Here is a 19,195-nt window from a genome sequence, read left to right as displayed (position 1 = left end):
AAGAAAGAGCTTTATATATAAGAGCAATTGAACATTGAGAAAACAGCCCAACCCAGTCCAGGTCAAATCCATATGTCCGATACCAGTCTATAAAGTCCTCTTCAGACTCAACAAAACACATGCAATGACGCTGAATGCAGGAAGATCACAGGCCAGTGGGTGGGAAGCCTTGTGGATCTGGTGGTGGCGTAAGCATCACAGCACTGGCAAGGGTGTCCACGTGGTTCCTTCAGCTCTGCCGTCACCCTCTCTCCATGTGTCTTCTCAACAGGGATGTCTCGCTGGGATTGAGCAGAGAGAGTGTCTCTTGCCTCCAAGGAGGAATACATGAGTTCCAAGAATCCGCAGGAGAAGGCCATGCTCACACAGAGGCCTCATTGGCTGTATCCTGATTGATAGGCCAGACTCCACCCCTTCACTCCTAATCCTCTCAGATCGACAACAAATTATATAACGACCACATAACCGTCCTTCAATCTTGATGCCACCTCTTCTTCATATAATCTAGCTTCTCTGATGATTTGCATGGTCAATATAACAATATAACAAGACATCATTCTACTGCATTGAGCCAAGATCCATCTGACATGTTCCATGTCCTCTTCTAAATTTGGCCCGAACCCCTGTCAAAGCAGCCTTTTTGGTTGATCTTCAGCAAAATTTTACTTGCATGGGATAGCAATGATATTATTCTACAATTTGTGAATTCTGTTGAATCATCTTTCTTTGAAATGAGTACAAATATGAATCTCTTCCCAGTCAGTAACTGTCTTCCAGATTACTTGGCATTGGTGAGTAAATGCTTCCAGTGTTTTATCAGCTTGCTGAAGCCTTTTACCATATACACTCAAGTATAAGCCAACCCGAATATCCGCTGAGGCTATTTTTACCACAAAAACTGCATAAAAATGCTGAAAAACTGCTTATACTCAAGTATATACGGTAATTGGTAGTCCCTCAATTCCCGGTGCATGTTTATAGCCAATACTTTCAGTGCAGCTGAGACTTCTTTCGGTACCATTGGTTTGTGCTCATGCTGTCTCTTGAAATGGTTCTTTTTGGTAACAGTAAAAAAAAACAAACAAAAAAGCTAAACTAAAACAAATAAACAAAAAACCGAAAACTACGGTCACTGCCATTAGGTTGATGCAGACTCATAGTGACCCCATAAGACAGGGTAGAACTGCCTCTGTGGGTTACTGAGGTTTAACTTTTTAAAAAAAATAATTTTATTGGGGGCTCATACAATTTTTATTACAATCCATACATCCATCCATTGTATCAAGCACATTTGTACATTTGTTGCCATCATCATTCTCAAAACATTTGCTTTCTACTTGAGGCCTTAATAACAGCTCCTCATTTTTCCTCCTCCCTCCCAAGGTTTTACTCTTTACCACTGTAGAAAGCCCTGTCTTTTTCCCCACAGAATGGCTGGTGCTTTTGAACTGGTGACTACAGATTGCAGCCCAAAGTGTAACCCCACTACATACCAGGTGGAGTGATACCAGTGTCGTGATACAGTAACTCTGTATTCTTTCCATCTTCTTTTGATGCTTCCTGCATCATTCAATAGTTTGCCCATTGAGGCTTGAATTTTTCATTAGTTCTTCCAGTTTAAGATATGCTGAGTGTGTTTTTCCTTTTTGGTTTTTTAACTCTAGATGTTTGCACAATTCATTATAATATTTTAGTTTGTCATATGAGCCCCCAGTAAAATGATTAAGAAAAATATATTTTACTTTGTCTTCTCAAGCTGCCCTTTGAAATCTTCTATTCAGCTCTTTGACTTCATTATTTCTTCCTTTTGCCTTAATTATAATTAAGAGAAAATTCAGTCTCTTCTGACAACTACTTTGTTCCTTTCTTTCATGTTTTATTAATGACCTTTTGCTTTCTTCATGTGTGATGTTCTTGATGTCCCATATTTCATCAAGTCTTCTGTTATTAGTGTTTAATGGATCATGTCTGTTCTTGAGATGTTCGTGAACTTTGAGTGGGACATGTTTTTTTTCCTCTTCAGCTTCAACCTGAACTTAGATATGAACAATTTGTTGGTCTGTTGCACAGTTGGACCCTCGCTTGGTTTTATATAAATTTATATCTGGATTCTTATTTCTATTCAGTACCTTTCCAAAGACCAATAACATCACATTATTTTGGTTATAGTAATTTGTAGTAAGCTTCAAAATTGCAAAGTATGAATTTGTAGAATTATCCAGGGAATTTAAAGGATACAGTGCAGTAGGTTTCCTTCTCTCTCCATATTGGGTTTCGGAGTGGGCTGCTAACCACAAAGGTCAGCAGTTCAAAACCACCAGCTACTCTGTTAGAGAAAGATGAGGCTTTCTACTCCCACAAAGATTTACCATCTCACAAATCCACAAGGGTCAATTCTACTCTGCCCTATAGGATTGCTATGATTTAGAATCTACTTAATGATGTGAGTTTAGTTTTAGCCTTAAATTTATAATTCTCCCCATGATTATTGGCTGCTCCACACTCTTGCAAGAGATTGGTCAATGGTTTATGCAAATAGTAGTTTGAAAATCTACCCAATAGGATTGACTGACTTGTGGTCTAGCTAGGGGGTTGGCAGGTTTTGCCATCCTGCTAGATGAGTGTCAACTTGGCTGGGGCAGAATTGGTTTGGCAGTTAAAACCTAGTAATCCCTCATGATGTGGTCTGACACCATGTAATTAATAACTTCAATAATGGAATCATTTCTAACTGATTATGAGAAGAGCAGAGTGAAACTCAACACCTTTACTCAGTTTATAACTCTGATACATCAATTGAAACAAATTTCTGTGGGATGGTGGGGTAAGAAGTGGATGTGCCTTCTTCCAATGTAGGTAGAAGCTGTGGAAAAGCTTGCTTGTCATTTTGCTGGATCTGGTCCTTCCTCTAACTCATTGACTTCTGGTTCTTTGTATTTGTGCCAACGGCTTGCCATATTCCCTGCTGATCTTGGGTGTCATCTGCAGCCTGCCTCTTAACCTGCACTGTCCTGGAATTCATTTACTTCTGCAGCCACAAGACTTGTCTGCCTACTGATCTTGGCCCCTGAAGCTACTTGAGTCAGCAGTAGCCCCCAATTTAACATGAGGTTTCCCAACAGAATTTTCCTAGGACAGGCCTGGCTATTTTCCAAGTATGAACAACTGGATCGTTGTGATGGAAAAAAGTTCCTTCGTGCAACTTTTCTGGCCTTTCCCTCCCCAATACAGTTTTTCATATTCTTAAAACTTTATAATAAGTCCCTTTGATTGTCCTGTGTCCTTTGAGAAAATTTATGAGTATTATGGGTTCCCCAAACACCGTAACATTCTGAATTGATATCTGCCTTGAATTTTCCTGGTTTAGTAGGTTCCTGCTGAAGTCACTCTATTGATTGCCTTCCTTTTTAAAAGGAAGACACCTGAAACTGACAGAAGTGTTTTATTTGAGAGAACTTTTTTGCAATTATTCACTGGTCAGAAAGACATATTTAAACATGTTTTGTTTGGCATCAATACTTGTATCTCTGAGCTGGAACCCTAGTGTCAATATTTTCTGACTTACCCTTATATTAGTAACTGCTGAATTGTCTATAGAATGAAATCTGTGAGGTAAATATAATTTTAGTTAGATTTAGTAATGTTTCTACCAACTAAGGTTTTAAACTTAAAGACAGGATAGCAAAACAAATGCTTATCAACAAAATAATAGATTGCATATGTTGTTTCCTCAAACGTCTGTCAGCATTTGATGTTATAAAACTCTCCTAGCTCTCATTAGGCCTTCAACCCCCAAATAAACGATATATAATTGTATGAGTTATTGCTGTTGATATGGAAGCAGACAAAGGATAAGTGCTTTAAATATAAGTGAATTAAAAGGAAATGAGCTCTCATTGTAAATTGAGACTAAACACTGCTCTAATTTGAGCAATTCATATTTCTATTTCAAACACCCTACTGTAACATATCTTACATTCATGCACTTTGAGGTTATTCCAGAAAGTGGAAAGATATAATAAGGCATTAAAATTTGTTTTTAATAATGTGGCCTGTTTCTTCAATAAATTTTAATTCTTAGGGGCCTTAGTAGTGTAGTGGTTATTCACTGGTCTGCTAACCACAAGGTTAGCAGTTTGAAACCACCAGCTGCTCCATTGGAGAAAGACTCCCATCAAGAGTTATAGTCTCAGAAACTCAAAGGGGCAGTTCTACCCTGCCCTGTTGGGTCTCTGTAAGTTGGCATCAACTAGATTGCAGTGAGTTTGTTTTTGTTTATAATTGAAATTACAATGGAAAGACACAGGCCAACTGGTCTATCAATTGTTAGAAATAAGTTTTATATTTAATAGTGTTTGGAACACACACAAATCCACTTTGGTTCTAGAATAAGCAAACTGAATTAGGAGCTTCCCCATTGCCTCCCCCTACAGATATAGTCAGTTGAATTCCTGTGTATGTTATCTGGCCAGATCCATGTGGATAGTTGCCTTTTATTTTGTTGTAAGAAGGTATTTGTAATGAAAAAGTGTGTTTGTCTTACATAATTCTATCGTGCAATCTGCAACGCCGTAAATGTCATTAAGGTACTGAATTGTACATGTGAAAGTGGTTGAAAGGGCAAATACTTTTTGGTATATACATGTATGTTTTGCCAGAATGAAAATATATTGAAAAGTAAATGAGAGATGACCGAAGTGGAAATGGAAAGCACAGAAGCACATGTCTTTGGAAAGGAAACAGGAAAAGGGCATAGTCGGAGGGAGTATTTTTTATATTTATGAATTGGGAAGACCTAGAGGACAGGGAAAATGATAGTTTCAGAAGTAATAAGCCTGAGAAAGAAGGCATGGGATCCAGTGTGTAAGAGAAGAGGATGGTCTTAGGAGCAGGACTAGTGTAACACAAAGGAAGGCAAGGTGTAGGCTAATGGTTTAATGATGGGAATAGGAGGCAACAATTTACTGATAGCTTCTTTGTACTTGCCTTCAGAGAGCTTTATACTGTATTCCCTAGGACTGCGCTTGGGGCCTTTCAGAGTCTTTTAATGATAAGAACTCTTAATTTAAGGCAGCTGCTCTTTAGATTTCTTCAAGCTTGTATATAATATAGTCTCCAGATTCTATTTAAAATCTTCCATCAGTGCAAAAACAAATAGTAATGAGGGAAGTAGCATGGTGAAAAATTCATAATCCTAATTATGTCTTTCAATGAATGATAATGATTACTCTTATTCTATTATCTTAGAAACCTCCTAATACATGCTCCAGTGGGAAAAGTGTATCACCAATTAACTGTCAAAACTTTCTTTTTGTTATCGGTGTTCCTCTGCAACAAATAATCTCAGCATTTTCATATATTAAGCAAATTTACTAATTTGTGTGAAACTGTTAGACGTCAACGGACTATTTGTGTTCCTTTTAGTCTGAAAATCTCAGGCCACCATTTGTTGGTTTCTGTCATTGTGGTACAATTGATCCCCGCTCCTAGTCCCATATAGTACAGAGTAGAATTGCCCCATAGAGTTTCCAAAGCTGGACTCTTGATGGTGACTGGTAGATTCTTACCAATGACCATTTGCCACCAGGGGCCCTTTGCTTGCTATGACTTGAATACTAAAAGAACACTTCAAACCCAATCTTTATGAACATTTTCAGCCCATCAGTAAGGACCCCTGTGGCAGTTCTACTAGTGGTTCTACTCTGTCCATATGGGTCTTCATGAGTCAGAACCGGCTCAATGACTATGGATGTTGGGTTTACTATTTGTTGTAAATATGGTTTTCATTTCTTACAGTAGTAATAGCTATGTATTATTTAGGAATGTTTGGTGTTATCTGTTAGGTGCATTGAACTAGTTATGAATCATGATGACCCTATGTACAGCAGAATGAAACACTGCCCCATCTTGTCCCATCCACAAAATTCTTCCTATGTTTGAGTCCACTGTTGCAGCCACTGTGCCAGTTCATATTGTTGAGCGTATTCCTCTTTTCCCTGACCCCTCTACTCTTCTACCAAGCATGTGGTCCTTCTCCAGGAGCTCGTTCTTCCTGAAAACCTGTCCAAAAACGCTAAGAGGAAAGACTTCCTCTTGCTTTTAAAAGGAAGTCTTAAAATCTTGCTTGTAAGGAGCATTCTAGCTATACCTCTTCCAAGGAAAATTGGTTCTTCTGTGTATTTATTATTCTTAGCTTACATCATATTTTAAAGGCACTAAATTTTCTCAGTCCTCCTTAATCATTGTCTAGTTTTTATATGCACATGAGGCAGTTGAAAATACCATGGCTCGGTGAAGCACACCTCAGTCGTCAAAGTGGCATCTTTGCTTTTTAACTCTTTAAAATGTCCTTTGCGTAGATTTTCCCAATGACTGCTGCTTCCATTAGCATTGACCTTGGATCCAAGTGGAAGAAACCCGAAGATTTCTACTTGCATAAAGAGTTACAGTTTTGGAAATACACAAGGGCAGTTCTGCCTTGTCCTTTGGGGTAGCGATGAGTTGGAATTGACTAGATGGCAATGAATGTGGGTTGTTTTTTGTTTTTTTTTTTGTTTAGTGGATCCAAGTAAAATGAAGTCCTCAACAACTTATATCTGTTACAGATTACGATGATGCTTATTGGTTCAATTGTGAGGATTTTTTTCCTTAAAATGTTTTTTTTTTGGGGGGGGACCCATACTATAGACAATAAAACAGAAGCCTAGGACCTTCTAAAACTACATTACTCCATAGATTGGGAAGACATATTTGGCAATGTTATATCACACATGGAGCACTTGTGGCATAGTGCTTACTCATTTGGTGGCCATCCACTCGGTCAGCAGTTGAAAATCACCAGCCCTTCCTTAGTAGAAAGATGGGCCTTTCTATTCCCCTAGAGTTAGTCTAGGAAACTCATAGGGACAGTTCTACCCTGTCTCACACCGCCGCAAGTAAAACTTTATTTATAAAAGGAGGTGGAGGGCTAGATTTAGCCCACGGGCTATAATTTACTGACTTCTGCCATTGATAAGACTCAGGAAATGATTTGGCTTCCCTGGGACTGTCGCCCAGCCTGCTCCCTGGTGAGGTGAGTTGGACTCCACTCGGGAGAGGAGGTATGCTGAAGGCAATTCAAGGGCTGGGCTGCACCAGGCTGAGCTTCCTCAAAAGAGGCACTGCCTCTTTTATTCTGGCTCATAGGGTAGCTTGAGTCAGCATGACTCTATGCCAGTGAGGTTTATACCAGATAAAGGGCTAATTTTAAAAATCTGTAGAAAACTACATAATCTTAATAAGAAAAATACAAATAACCCAATTGAAAGATAGGCACAAGACATGAATATACAGTGGCAGCCAACAATCGTTGAAGAAATGCTCAAGTTCATTAGCCATAAGAGAAACACAAATTAAAACAACAATGAGATACTACCTTACACTGACACTCTTGGCAAAATTAAAAAAACAAAACAAAGCAAAATCTATTTTAGAAAGGGTGTGGAGAGATTGGACCCCTGCAGAATTGTACAACCATTATGGAAAACATTGTGGTACTTCCTTAAGCAAATGAAAATATAAATACCTTGTAATCCTATAATTTCCCTACTGGGTACATACCCAAAGGAAATAAAACATGAACAGACATATGCACACTCATGTTTATTTCAGCAATTTCTATAATGGCAAAAATATGCAAACAATCAAAAACCCATTTGGAGAGGGATGGATGAACTCTGGCACATATACAATGGAATATCATGCATCTGTTAAAAAAACAAGAGTCTGTCAAAATACCCCATGACATGGACTGGAAAATTATTCTCAGCAAAGGTAGTCAATCTCATAAAGATGAATATTTTATGACACCATTATTATGAAGAAAGAAAAATAAAACTGGTTTGCACACCAAAGGAAAAGACTTTGAAGATTACAACTAGGCCATGATTGGGAGGGAGAGGAGAAGGAAGAGACAGGCAAGTGAGGAGAGAGGGTGGGGGGAAAAAAAGAAGAAAATTGAACAATATATACAGGTAGTTTAATGGAATACTGTCACTGCATTGATGAGATGGGGTGTGCAATTACATATAGTATGTTTTTCTTTGTTCTATTCCACAAAAAGGGAAAACATTAAAATTAAAAAAAGAAAAAGAGGTCTCAGAAATTCTCCAAAATTTTTACCCATCAGACCTAAATCTGAGTGGGTATTAAAGGAAGACCCATAAAATTGCAAATTACTTAAAATTCATTTGTGACACACAAACCAGTTTAAAAATAAATCCTTTTAGTATCTTTTTTTTTTTTAATATTTTATTAGGGGCTCATACAACTGTTAACGCAATCCATACACACATCAATTGTGTAAAGCGCATTTGTACATCATTCTCAAAACATTTTCTCTCCACTAAACCCCCGACATCAGGTCCTCATTTTTCCCCTCACTCCCCGCTCCCCCCTCCCTCATGAGCCCTTGATAGTTTATAAATTGGTATTTTGTCATATCTTGCCCTGTCCGACGTCTCCCCTCACCCACTTTTCGGTTGTCTGTCCCCCAGGGAGGAGGTCACATATAGTTCCTTGTAATTGGTTCCCCCTTTTAGTATCTTATATATCCTTGCCGCCTCTGAGTAAACAGCTTATTTATGTATAATTGCTAGTCATCTCAAATCTTTTTTCAAGTAGCATCAATGTTTTGCTGTAAACAAGGAAATAAAGAAAGGAAGGCAGGCAGGAAGGAAGAAGCTACTTTAGGTTAAGGCTAGGCTTTTTGATACAAAATTCCAGTTCTGTGCCCCTGAAAAATAATTTTTGTCTTTTTCTATTAAATTTCCTCATTGTATATACTTTCCCCCCTAATCTTCTAATTGTTATTCTGACACATGACATATTTCACATTAGTAAACAGAAACAATCCCTTTACTGTTGACAGCCATTTTTTCTGTAAACATCAAAGGTCTGGGTAAGAATTCTATTTAGTGTGCTGCCATTAGGTCAGTTTCCAGTGTCATACTAACCCCGTGCACAAGAGAAAGAAATGCTGCCCAGTTCTGCCCATCTCAGGATCAGTTGTGGATCGGACCTATAATAGTCTTTTTAAATTATTTCATAGATATATGTGTAAGTACATCTCCATGTACAGAATAAGATTCACCCCAGTGCTACTCAGCAATTAAGAATCTTGAAGTGGGTTTTCTATCAAAAGCCTGACAGTATTCATAATAATATGCACGCACATGGAGATGAAGACACGTAATACCTGCTCGATCTGCTCAGATTTTTGAGGCTGATCTGAGTCACATCGAGTCAATATGAAAGGAACAAAGTAGCAACATAAATTTAAAATATTAATAGTGTCTAGTTTATATAATAAGGAGCCCTCTTGGTATAGCGGGATATGCATTGAGCTGCTAACCACAAGGTCAGCAATTTGAACCCATCAATTGCTCTGTGGGAGAAAGGTGAGGCTGTTTCTGTAAAAATTTAAAGCCTTAGAATCCCAAAAGGACAGCACTATTTTGTCCTATACAGTGACTATGAGTTGGAATTGACTATGTGGCAGTGAAAGTTTATGTAATAAGAAAGAAAAGTTGTATACTTGGTCCTTAAAAAAAACCCCAACAAACCACCAATATTGTAAGCACATAAAGTAATAGGAGAATAAAGGATAATTATATCATACATATATTTTCTGAATACTACTGTTTTTTTAATCATTTTATTAGGGGCTCATACAACTCTTATCACAATCCATACATATATCAATTGTGTTAAGCACATTTGTACATATGTTGCCATCATCATTCTTAAAACACCTACTTTCTACTTAAGCCCTTGGTATCAGCTCCTCATTTTTGTCCCCTCCCTCCCCAGTACCCCCTCGCCCCTGAACCCTTGATAATTTATAAATTATTATTATTTTGTCGTATCTTACACCATCCAACGTCTCCCCTCACCCACTTCTCTGCTGTCCACCCCCCAGGGAGGTTATATGTAGACCTTGTAATCTGTTCCCCCTTTCTCTCTCACCTTCCTTCCACCCTCCTGATATCGCCACTCTCACCACTGGTCCTGAGGGGTTCATCTGTCCTGGATTCCCTGTATTTCCAGTTCCTATCTGTGCCAGTGTACATCCTCCGGTCCAGCTTTGTATGTAAGGTAGAATTGGGATCATGATAGTCGGCGGGGGCATTCAAGAGCTAGAGGAAAATTGTATATTTCATCATTGCTACACTGACTGGCTCGTCTCCTCCCTGCAGCCTTTCTGCAAGGGCATGTGCAGTTTCCCACAGATGGGCCCTGGGTCCCCACTCCGCACTCCCCCCCATTCACAATGCTATATATTTTTTTTTCTTTGATGCCTGATACTTGATCCCTTGGATGCCTTGTTATCTCACAGGCTGGTGTGCTTCTTCCATGTGGGCTTTGTTGTTTCTCAGAATACCACTGTTTTTGATGGATGATGGAGATTCTTCTGATTCAATTAATATATAATACTTCTATATCATAAAATTTACTACGATATTAAAATTAATCAGTCATTAATTAATCATCATTCTAAAAATTTCCAATTCTGCTTAAAATCAATTGATGTTCAATCGATTCTGCCCAGTAGAGATTCCAAGGCTGTAAATCTTCATGAAACTAGACTGCCACATCTTTTTCCTGTGGAACAACTAGTGGGTTCAACCCCTCAGCCCTATGGTTTGCAGCTAATCACTTTAACCACTAATGCCAACAAGGTTTGCTTTATATGGAGGCGGAGTCCTGATGGCTGAGTTACAAGTTAGGCTGCTAACCACAATGTCAGCTGGTCCTTAGGAGAAAGATGAAACTACTTTCACTCCTGTAAAAATTTATGGTGCTGTGAGATGGAATTGTCTCAGTGGCAGTGGGCTTGGTTTGGGGTTATAGCTAAATTACTTCATCATTTAGTATATGTGCTGCCGAAGCGAGCACAATTACTTCATCAGTTAAACCATAATTACATAGTAAGAGTGGTATGAAGTCACTTCTTGGAATTATTCCCATGAAATACACCAACAACTAAGTATGCCTGCAGATTAGATTAAAGCCAGGAAGCTCATTTGCTCTCTAAATAATGAATGTAGTCTAAGAACATTTACTTAGCTAAGTGTACTGATTTGAAGCAGCAGAACTGGAAAAACGAAAACATCTGGAACCTCAACTCAAGCTGTGTTACTTAGCTCTCTAACTTTGGGCAAATGGTTTAATCTCTAGGCTTTAGTTTCTGTGTTAGTTACTTAGTGCTGCTATAACACAAAAGACCACAAGTAAGTGGCTTTAACAAACAAATTTGTTATTTTGTGTTTTTTTTTCACACTTTAGGAGGATAGAAGTCTGAATTCAGAGTACCAGCCCATGGTGAAGGCATTTTGTATCTGTCAGCTTTATGGAAAGGTCATATTCTCTCTCTCTGTCTTTCAAATAATTTCATTAGAACATGACCCAGACATCATACCATTTAATAGTTTAGCCATTTGCAGCTTTCTGTAATTGCTACCACCATCACTTTCAAAACGTTTTTTTCATTCTTGTACTTCTTGATACCAGCTCATTATTAACCCCCACCTCTCGGCTGCTGTTCTCCCCAGGAACCCTTATTCTAGTTATTATCTCTATAGATTCACCCAACCTGGGTTTCATTTACCAAAAAACATAGAAAGATACATAATAGCCCAGAACACTACCAATAGTAACAAAATACAGTAAGTATAGATATACCCCAATCTAGAAATAAAAACAAAAGACAAAACCCAGAAAATATTAAAAAACAAGCTCAAGCTCAAGGCTTTAACCATTCAAGTTATATTTATACTTTTAATGTACTATAATTGTCTTTCCAATGTTCTCTGTGTGATGTTCCCATGTCATTTAAGGTCAGAGCGGAATCACTTAATACCCTGTGTACATTCTACAAATGTATTTTGGGCTTCCATTGTCATCCATAGCCTTTTGCAAACCAGAATTTTACAATTTAAACTCATACCATTCCTTCTTTTGGATTTGGATTAGATCTTTTCCACTCCTTAGATCACAGATGTTGGTATGCTTCTTCCATGTGGGCTTAATTGACATCTCACTTAGATGGCTGCTTGTTTGAGAATAAGCCTTTAAGACTATTTCAGTGGTTCTCAGCCTTAATGCTGCAACCCTTTAATACAGTTCCTCATGTTGTGGTGACCCCCAACCATAAAATTATTTTCGTTGCTACTTCATAACTGTAAGTTTGCTACCGTTATGAATCATAATATAAATATATGATATGCAGGATGTATTAGGCAACTCCTGTGACAGGGTCATTCAACTCCCTGAGGGGTCGCGACCCACAAGTTGAGAACTGCTGCCCTAATTACTCTTTCTGATAACCAGGCAGCATCCAATTTCTTCATTACACTTCCTATAGCACCCATATCTTCTGTTTCCTTCATAAGGGTGGATATTGAGCAGGGCCATGTTGTTTTTCTCCTAGGCAGTCTTCATGTGGTTCGGCATCTCTCATTCTCCATCTCTGCTTGCTTCATTTGTTAGTTTATATTTTGTAAGCTGGCTCAAGACATAGCGTAATCTAACCCTGTCTCATTAACATAACGAAGGCAACTTCTTCCCATATGGAATTATAATCACAGGTATATTTGGGGAGCACACAGTTCAATTCATAGTAGTTTTTTCCATCTACAAAAATAGGTGATTGTTCAAGTCCTCTATAGCCATATGGTTCCACTTCATGCATAAATTGTACTCACTGAATAGGTAGTCTCGAACAGAGGAAGAAAGCCATGATAACAAAGGGAGAGGACTTGAACACTTACACCAAAGCAAACCCACTGCCATAGAGTGAATTCTTACAGTGACCCTTTAGGACAGAATAGAAATGCTATATAGGGTTTCCTAGGCTGTAAGTCTTAATGGGAGCAAATAGCTTCATTTTTCTCCTGTGGAGTGGTTTTCTCCTGTGGTTTGAACTGCCAACCTTGAGATAAGCCACGTACAGCCTTCACCTACAACATCACTAGGGCTCCTTAAAGGGATGCTTACACTGTTTTAAAGAGTTTTCAAGTTAAAAATATGAATACATATGCGTAAAGACTGGCTCTGTTCTTGTGGTCTCTCTTTCTCTCCTTGCAATTTCTGGTCTCAGGCTAAGAAATTTAAGTATCAACTTAAGGGGTTGACACTGGGTTGCTCATTGGTCTGAGGGGGGAAAACCAATGGCAGGAAGTGGTTCAGTATAGCAGTATGGAAGACTTTGAAAACAGGTGACCAGATTCTAAGCAAGGCCAAGAATATAATGGAAGGAAAATCACATTTAAAGGGATTATCTCCAAAATGAAGTCTCTACTTAACCATGAACAAATGATCTTGCGCTCAAGCTTGAGCTCTTGAGAAGCAGAGCAGTGCTAACTGATGGTGAAGACCAATGTGGATGAGAAATAAATGAAAGCCAGTAGGATGCAAAACTTCCAAGGAATGGTGAAATGCGAGGGTCAGCTATAAAGATGGATAATTACTATGGAAAATAGCCAGAAATTGTAGAATGCAAACATTAGATGATACACAGTTGTATACCTTGTTTGACTTAAGAAACAGGTTCTGATCATATGAAAATTTACTGTGGAACAGTCACATTATTTTTAATTGCACTACGAACAAGTGGGTTTTTAGGAACCAACTTGAAGGCAAGGCAATGGGTGTGATTGAAAAACAACAACATATAATGAATAAAAAGGGGAATATGAGTGATTCAGAATGTTGCTTTCCATGTTGGTGGCTCCAGGTGGATTCTCAGCCAATGTACTTCTTGAGCAGCTACCACCCAAGTGGTGAAAGAAAGGGCTGGCAATCTACTTCTGAAACCTTATGGATTACAACTCATCAATCTGCAGTAATGAGATGGCACAGGACAGCCGCATTTTAGTCTGTTAAATGCAGTGTGTTAACTATGGATCTGGCTGTCTTTATGGCAGCTAAAAAAACATCACAGTGAACAATCATTCTGTGATTTAATTGGTAAGTATAGCATTTACATATTGAGTTTGCTTAAAGGCATAAAATTTACATGTTGGTTTAGGTTTAAATATATAAATCTGGCCACTAAAAAATTAACTGTCATGTCATCACTGTATTTAATATACTAGAGGTACTAGGTAATGAAATTAAAGAAGATGAAGAAATTAGCACTCATTCTCTGTTGTGATTGTTTGATTTAGTGACTTTCCTATATATATATATATATATATATTTTTTTTTTTTCTGTTTCTAACTGCACCCACAAGCTCCCAAGCTTCTCCAGCCCAATGAATGTATTTTCAGATTTTCTCATCAAAATATGAATTTCTCATTTTCTCATGGCAGACTTCACCCCCCACCCTCTGCCCCTTGCTCCCTTTATTGGATGATATTTGGGTCTCAAGGCTTACCTTAGGGGTGGGGCTCATAAAGGCTTTTTAAATATTTGGCTATTAAAGATATTTTTACTCACACTGTATCTCTAGTCCTAAGCACAACATGAATTCGTTTGTTGGATTAAAAATAATAATAGCTGCCAGTGCCAAATCACTAGGCTGAATACTTTATTTTCATCTCATTTAATCTTCTGCTTAAAAAAACAAAAACACATAGCCATTGATTCAACTCTGACTCATAGCAGCCCTCTAGGACAGTATAGAACTGCTCCCTAGGGTTTCTAAGACTACAAATTAGCCTCATCTTTCTCCTCAGGAGCTGCTGCTAGATTTGAACCATCAACTTTGTGGTTAGCAGCCCAAAATATAAGCACATAATTCCATATCATGTAATTAATCACACAATTAATTTCTCAGCTTTTACCGATGGTGAAATGTGAGGAGATGCAGAGACTAATGAAATTGAGAATTATAAATAGATCCCGCATTTATAATTTATGGTTTACAATGAACAAGATGGGCTCAGACATAGGAACAGTGTGAGCATGATGCAGGACTGGGCAGTGTTGCATTCTGTTATGCATAGTCTCGCTGTGTGTAGGAACTGACTTGGTGGCACGAGCAAAATGCACACTGCTGTCAAGTCTATTTCAGCTTCTAGTGATTAGATGTAGATCTCCTATCTATGGTCTTGGAAAACCTGTGGGGGTAGTTCTGTAGGGCCACTGAGTCGGAATCAACTTGATAGTGATGCTTTCTAAATTTATTTTTAAGAGTAGATTAAATGGTGTAAGTATAAAAGATATTAGTGTGCTATTTGTGAATAGTTATTGCAACTGTTGGTATTTGTTCTGATAAACCATGTGTTATTTGTACCATTTTTGTTGATGTGGTGTAGTTAATCAACTTTTAAGAAAGCTAATGTAATTACCTAGTTAGGTACTAGTCTACATTAGAATCTTAGATTGAACACAAAGGTCACTCTTTGATAACTCTTAACTTTTCAAGATGAAAATATTACAATTGATAAACATAGTTCTATAGCAAGAACAATTCTTAATTTAATTCAAAGGTTTTCTGGATAACTAGAATATGAATATAAAGGTACTAAAACTGATAAGGGTAACTGTTGGAACCTCCATCTCTCTATGATGTAACTGAAGACCAAATCAAAAATATTTTCTTTTTTGGGAAATAAAAGCATAGCTTTCCATCAGTAAGAAAGATTCAGTTCCTATAAAGAGTGGAAAAAGCCTTTTAAAAACATTCCCTCGAAACTTGTGCAAGAGATAGATGAATAAAGGGTTTGAGGAAAAGTGTTAGTTTATAGTTATCTCCTCACTGTTTTCTTAGTATAGAAAGTTTATCCGCAGCTGGAAAATATTGTATACATGTAGTTCGAACAAAATGGCAAGATTGGTGCTTTCAATTTAAGATTGCATTTTAAAAACTGGCCAAATGAAGTTACTTTGTTTCAGAGCTTCAAACTTATTCATTGGGGTCAACCCCAGGCTGGGAATTTGTACTTCTACCCCAGATTTAGGGGAGTGATAAGAGTCATTGGAGAGTCTTACTAAAAGTGTAGATTCTGAGTCAGTATGTCTGGGGTAGAAATGCAGATTCTTAGTAAGGGGCAAAACCTTCTGGAAGTTCTGCTTTAGTTTTAGTTTTCTGTGATTAATTGTTCATTACATGTATTGCCTTTTTTTTGTGTTAGAATATTTGTGTGCTGATTTATGTTAAAATAGCCATGCACATTATACATTTATATTTTATAAAGTAATATTTGTATTTTATCTTACTATATGTATATATTTTAAGTGTTTTATTTTCACTTGATTTTCGTTTAAAAGTTTTTGAATTCTCAATACTTTGAAATATAATATTGACACCTTATCTTAGAAGAGTAACTAAAGTAAATGCCATAATTTAAATACTGATATTTAAATTATTGTTTTACTATTAATTAGAAAAATTGAAATAACTTTGCAGTAGAACCGAAAGAAATTCAACTAACATTTAATTGAACACTAGTGAGCTAAGAAATTTAGAACCCGTATCTTCTCAGTTGATTTCAATGGAATGTGGATTGGCACAATGACTGAGACAATGGGCTCAAACACACAGGATTGTGAGGATGGTGCTAGACTAGGCATTGTTTCAGGTAGCTATGAGTCGGGACCAACACGAGAGAAAATAACAGCAGGGGCAATGCCATACTACTTGTGCCTTGTACAATGCAGTCATTTCTAATTTCATGTGTCATCATATTTCTAAATATTACAATTGGGTATTTAATTACAATATAATTAAATCACCTGGCTTATATATACTAGGGAACAAATGTGTCTAGGTATAATGTTAAACAAAAGCTGACTGCCACCAAGTAGCTTCTGACTCGTGACCCTGTATAGTTTCTGAAGCTTTAAATCTCTACAAGAGCAGATAACCTCAGCTTTGTTGAGCAAAGTGGCTGAGGGGTTTGAACCACCAACTTTGGGTTAGTTGTTCAACGCTTATCCCACATCACCACCAGGTCTCTTTAGATAAATATTAAAAGTTTTTAATTCCGCTGAAGGGTTGGTATGAGGGGGTACCCCAAGAACACCTGGGGAAAAAACACCACTGGGTGGAGCTTTCATAGTATGCATTTTTCCCACTAGGCAAACAGCAAGCAACTCACTCAGAATTAGTGCACCCAGTGACTACGCCTTGGGAGGTTCACTGGTCACAGTGAATTTTTTTGTGAAAGCAGTTTCACATGAACCTTGTTTTCTGTGGTGGTCGATTTAAGAGAACAACATGTGGCTGTGAAATTTTGTGTCCTGCTCCAGGGAAAAATGCTGCAGAAACTGTTGTGGTGTTAAACACAGTTTACAGAGACAGCCGCTATGGGAAAAACTCAAGCGTATGAGTGGTTTTCTCGTTTCAAAATAGATGAAATGTTGATTGATGACAAACCTTGTTCTGGATATCTTTCAACTTCCTGAATGGACGAAAATGCCTATGCCTACTCCAAATGAGTGCATTTGGAGTTCTTTCCAACAGGTCAGACTGTTAATGAAACTTTCTATTTAGAGGTTCTGAAAAGATTGTATAACTGTGACAAAAAAGGACTTATTTTTAACAGACAGGGGACACTGGTTTTGTCACCACAACAAAGCACCTGCTTATCTTATTGCACTGGTTTTTGGCCAAAAGCATACCTTTCTTGCTCCACATACCTTCCTCACCTGACCTCGTTCAAGGAGACTTCTTTTTGTTTCCGCAAATGAAGAGGGACTTGAAAGGACAACAACTTGAGAACTGAGAAGAGGTGACGAAAAAACGAGGGAGGTGCTGTCAGCCATCGAAACAGATGAGTTTGTAAAATGTTTCCAAGAATGGAATTGCAGATTTGACAGCTGTATTAAATGTCATTTGAATGTAATAAGGTTGTTTTGTGAAAAAATTTAAATACATCGCTTAGTGGGGAGGGGAAATTCTGTTTTTTGGGTACCCTCGTACTATTGCCTAACATTTTGTTTTCTTTTCATTTTTGTTCTGTTACAGTGGTATCCTTTTATGTTTGGGATGGCTTTGGAGTAGTTAAGGAAGATGAAATTAAATGTTTGTGATCTGACTACCAGTACAGTGGTTCTCAACCTTCCTGATGCCGTGACCCTTTAATACCGTTTCTCATGTCGTGGTGACCCCCCGACCATAAAATGATTTCCGTTGCTACTTCATGACTGTAATTTTGCTACTGTTAGGAATCAGGTGACCCTTGTGAAAGGGTCGTTTGACACCCCCCTAAAGGGGTCATGACCCCCAGGTTGAGAACCACTAGACTAGTCATTGTAAGGCTTGAAATGGTGATGAACCATATTATACTAAGTGTCTTCTGTTTCTTTGTGCTCAATTTATTATCTACATGCCTCACCTTGATAATATTACCTTTGGCAGGAAATATGAGATAGGAGGCTTGGTATGTAACACTCATGCTTTGTGTTATTAAGCTCTGTGATTAAATCCTTGCCTACCAAGATCAGGAATACCCTGAAAAAACTCTGCTAATATTTCAAATAGCACTTTAAAATTTCTATTTCCAATGCAAATATCTCTTATTCGTTTTTGTAGATTACCTGGCATGAACATAAGCATAGAGAAGAGAAAAGAGCTACTTACATATTGCAGCCTTGTCCCCAATTCCTTTTTTTGACATTTGGGGACCTATTTTTTTTTTTTTAATGAATTGTATAATGATTGACATTCACCAGAGGTTTTCATTAAGCAAGTGAGTTGTATTTTTAAAATGAAATGTGTTTAAGTAGATTTGATTAAGTGAATTGACACACAGCATTATGTTAAATTTGTAAGATCCAAGCTGGAAATTCCATGTGTAACAATATTTTTAGATGCATTTGTAGATATAATTTATATATGTACAGCTTGTAAATGTTAAGTGTTTTTTTCAGCAAGTGGAGAGGGTATAATTCGACGGAGTACTTATTTTAATAACCTCTAGCATCTGATTATTATTAACTAAAATATTAACTTATTTTAATATTCCTCCAGCACCTGATTTTATAGGTAGGATGGGATGTGAAAAGAAACAATAAGATAAAATAATGTATACCATCTTAAAACCATTCACTAACTTTAGAATTCTGGTGTGTTCATTGAACTTTGATTTTTTTTTTTTTATAATAATAAAGCAGCGAAGTACCATATTTTATTTTTACATAAATGTTATTCTGTAAAAAGTTACATTATGAGCATATTACATTTTCATGTGTTTTTCAATAGAAAGG

General features: G+C 37.5%; 1 protein-coding gene across 1 annotated transcript in view; it reads right to left on the bottom strand.

Annotated features, from left to right (window-relative positions):
• Positions 1-16,918: 16,918 nt before the first annotated feature.
• The window catches only part of LOC101653936 (asparagine synthetase domain-containing protein 1-like), a 4,535-nt gene continuing 2,258 nt past the window's right edge, over positions 16,919-19,195 (bottom strand). The window contains 1 exon segment of the mRNA XM_013003793.2: positions 16,919-17,010. Within this exon segment, the coding sequence (XP_012859247.2) occupies positions 16,919-17,010 (92 nt within the window).

The sequence above is a fragment of the Echinops telfairi genome, unplaced genomic scaffold, assembly GCF_000313985.2.
Source record: "Echinops telfairi isolate 266 unplaced genomic scaffold, ASM31398v2 ScPeMD7_443;HRSCAF=831, whole genome shotgun sequence".
Classification (NCBI taxonomy): Eukaryota; Metazoa; Chordata; class Mammalia; order Afrosoricida; family Tenrecidae; genus Echinops; species Echinops telfairi.
Note: the sequence above shows the minus strand (reverse complement) of the source record. Positions and strands in the feature narration are given on the sequence as shown.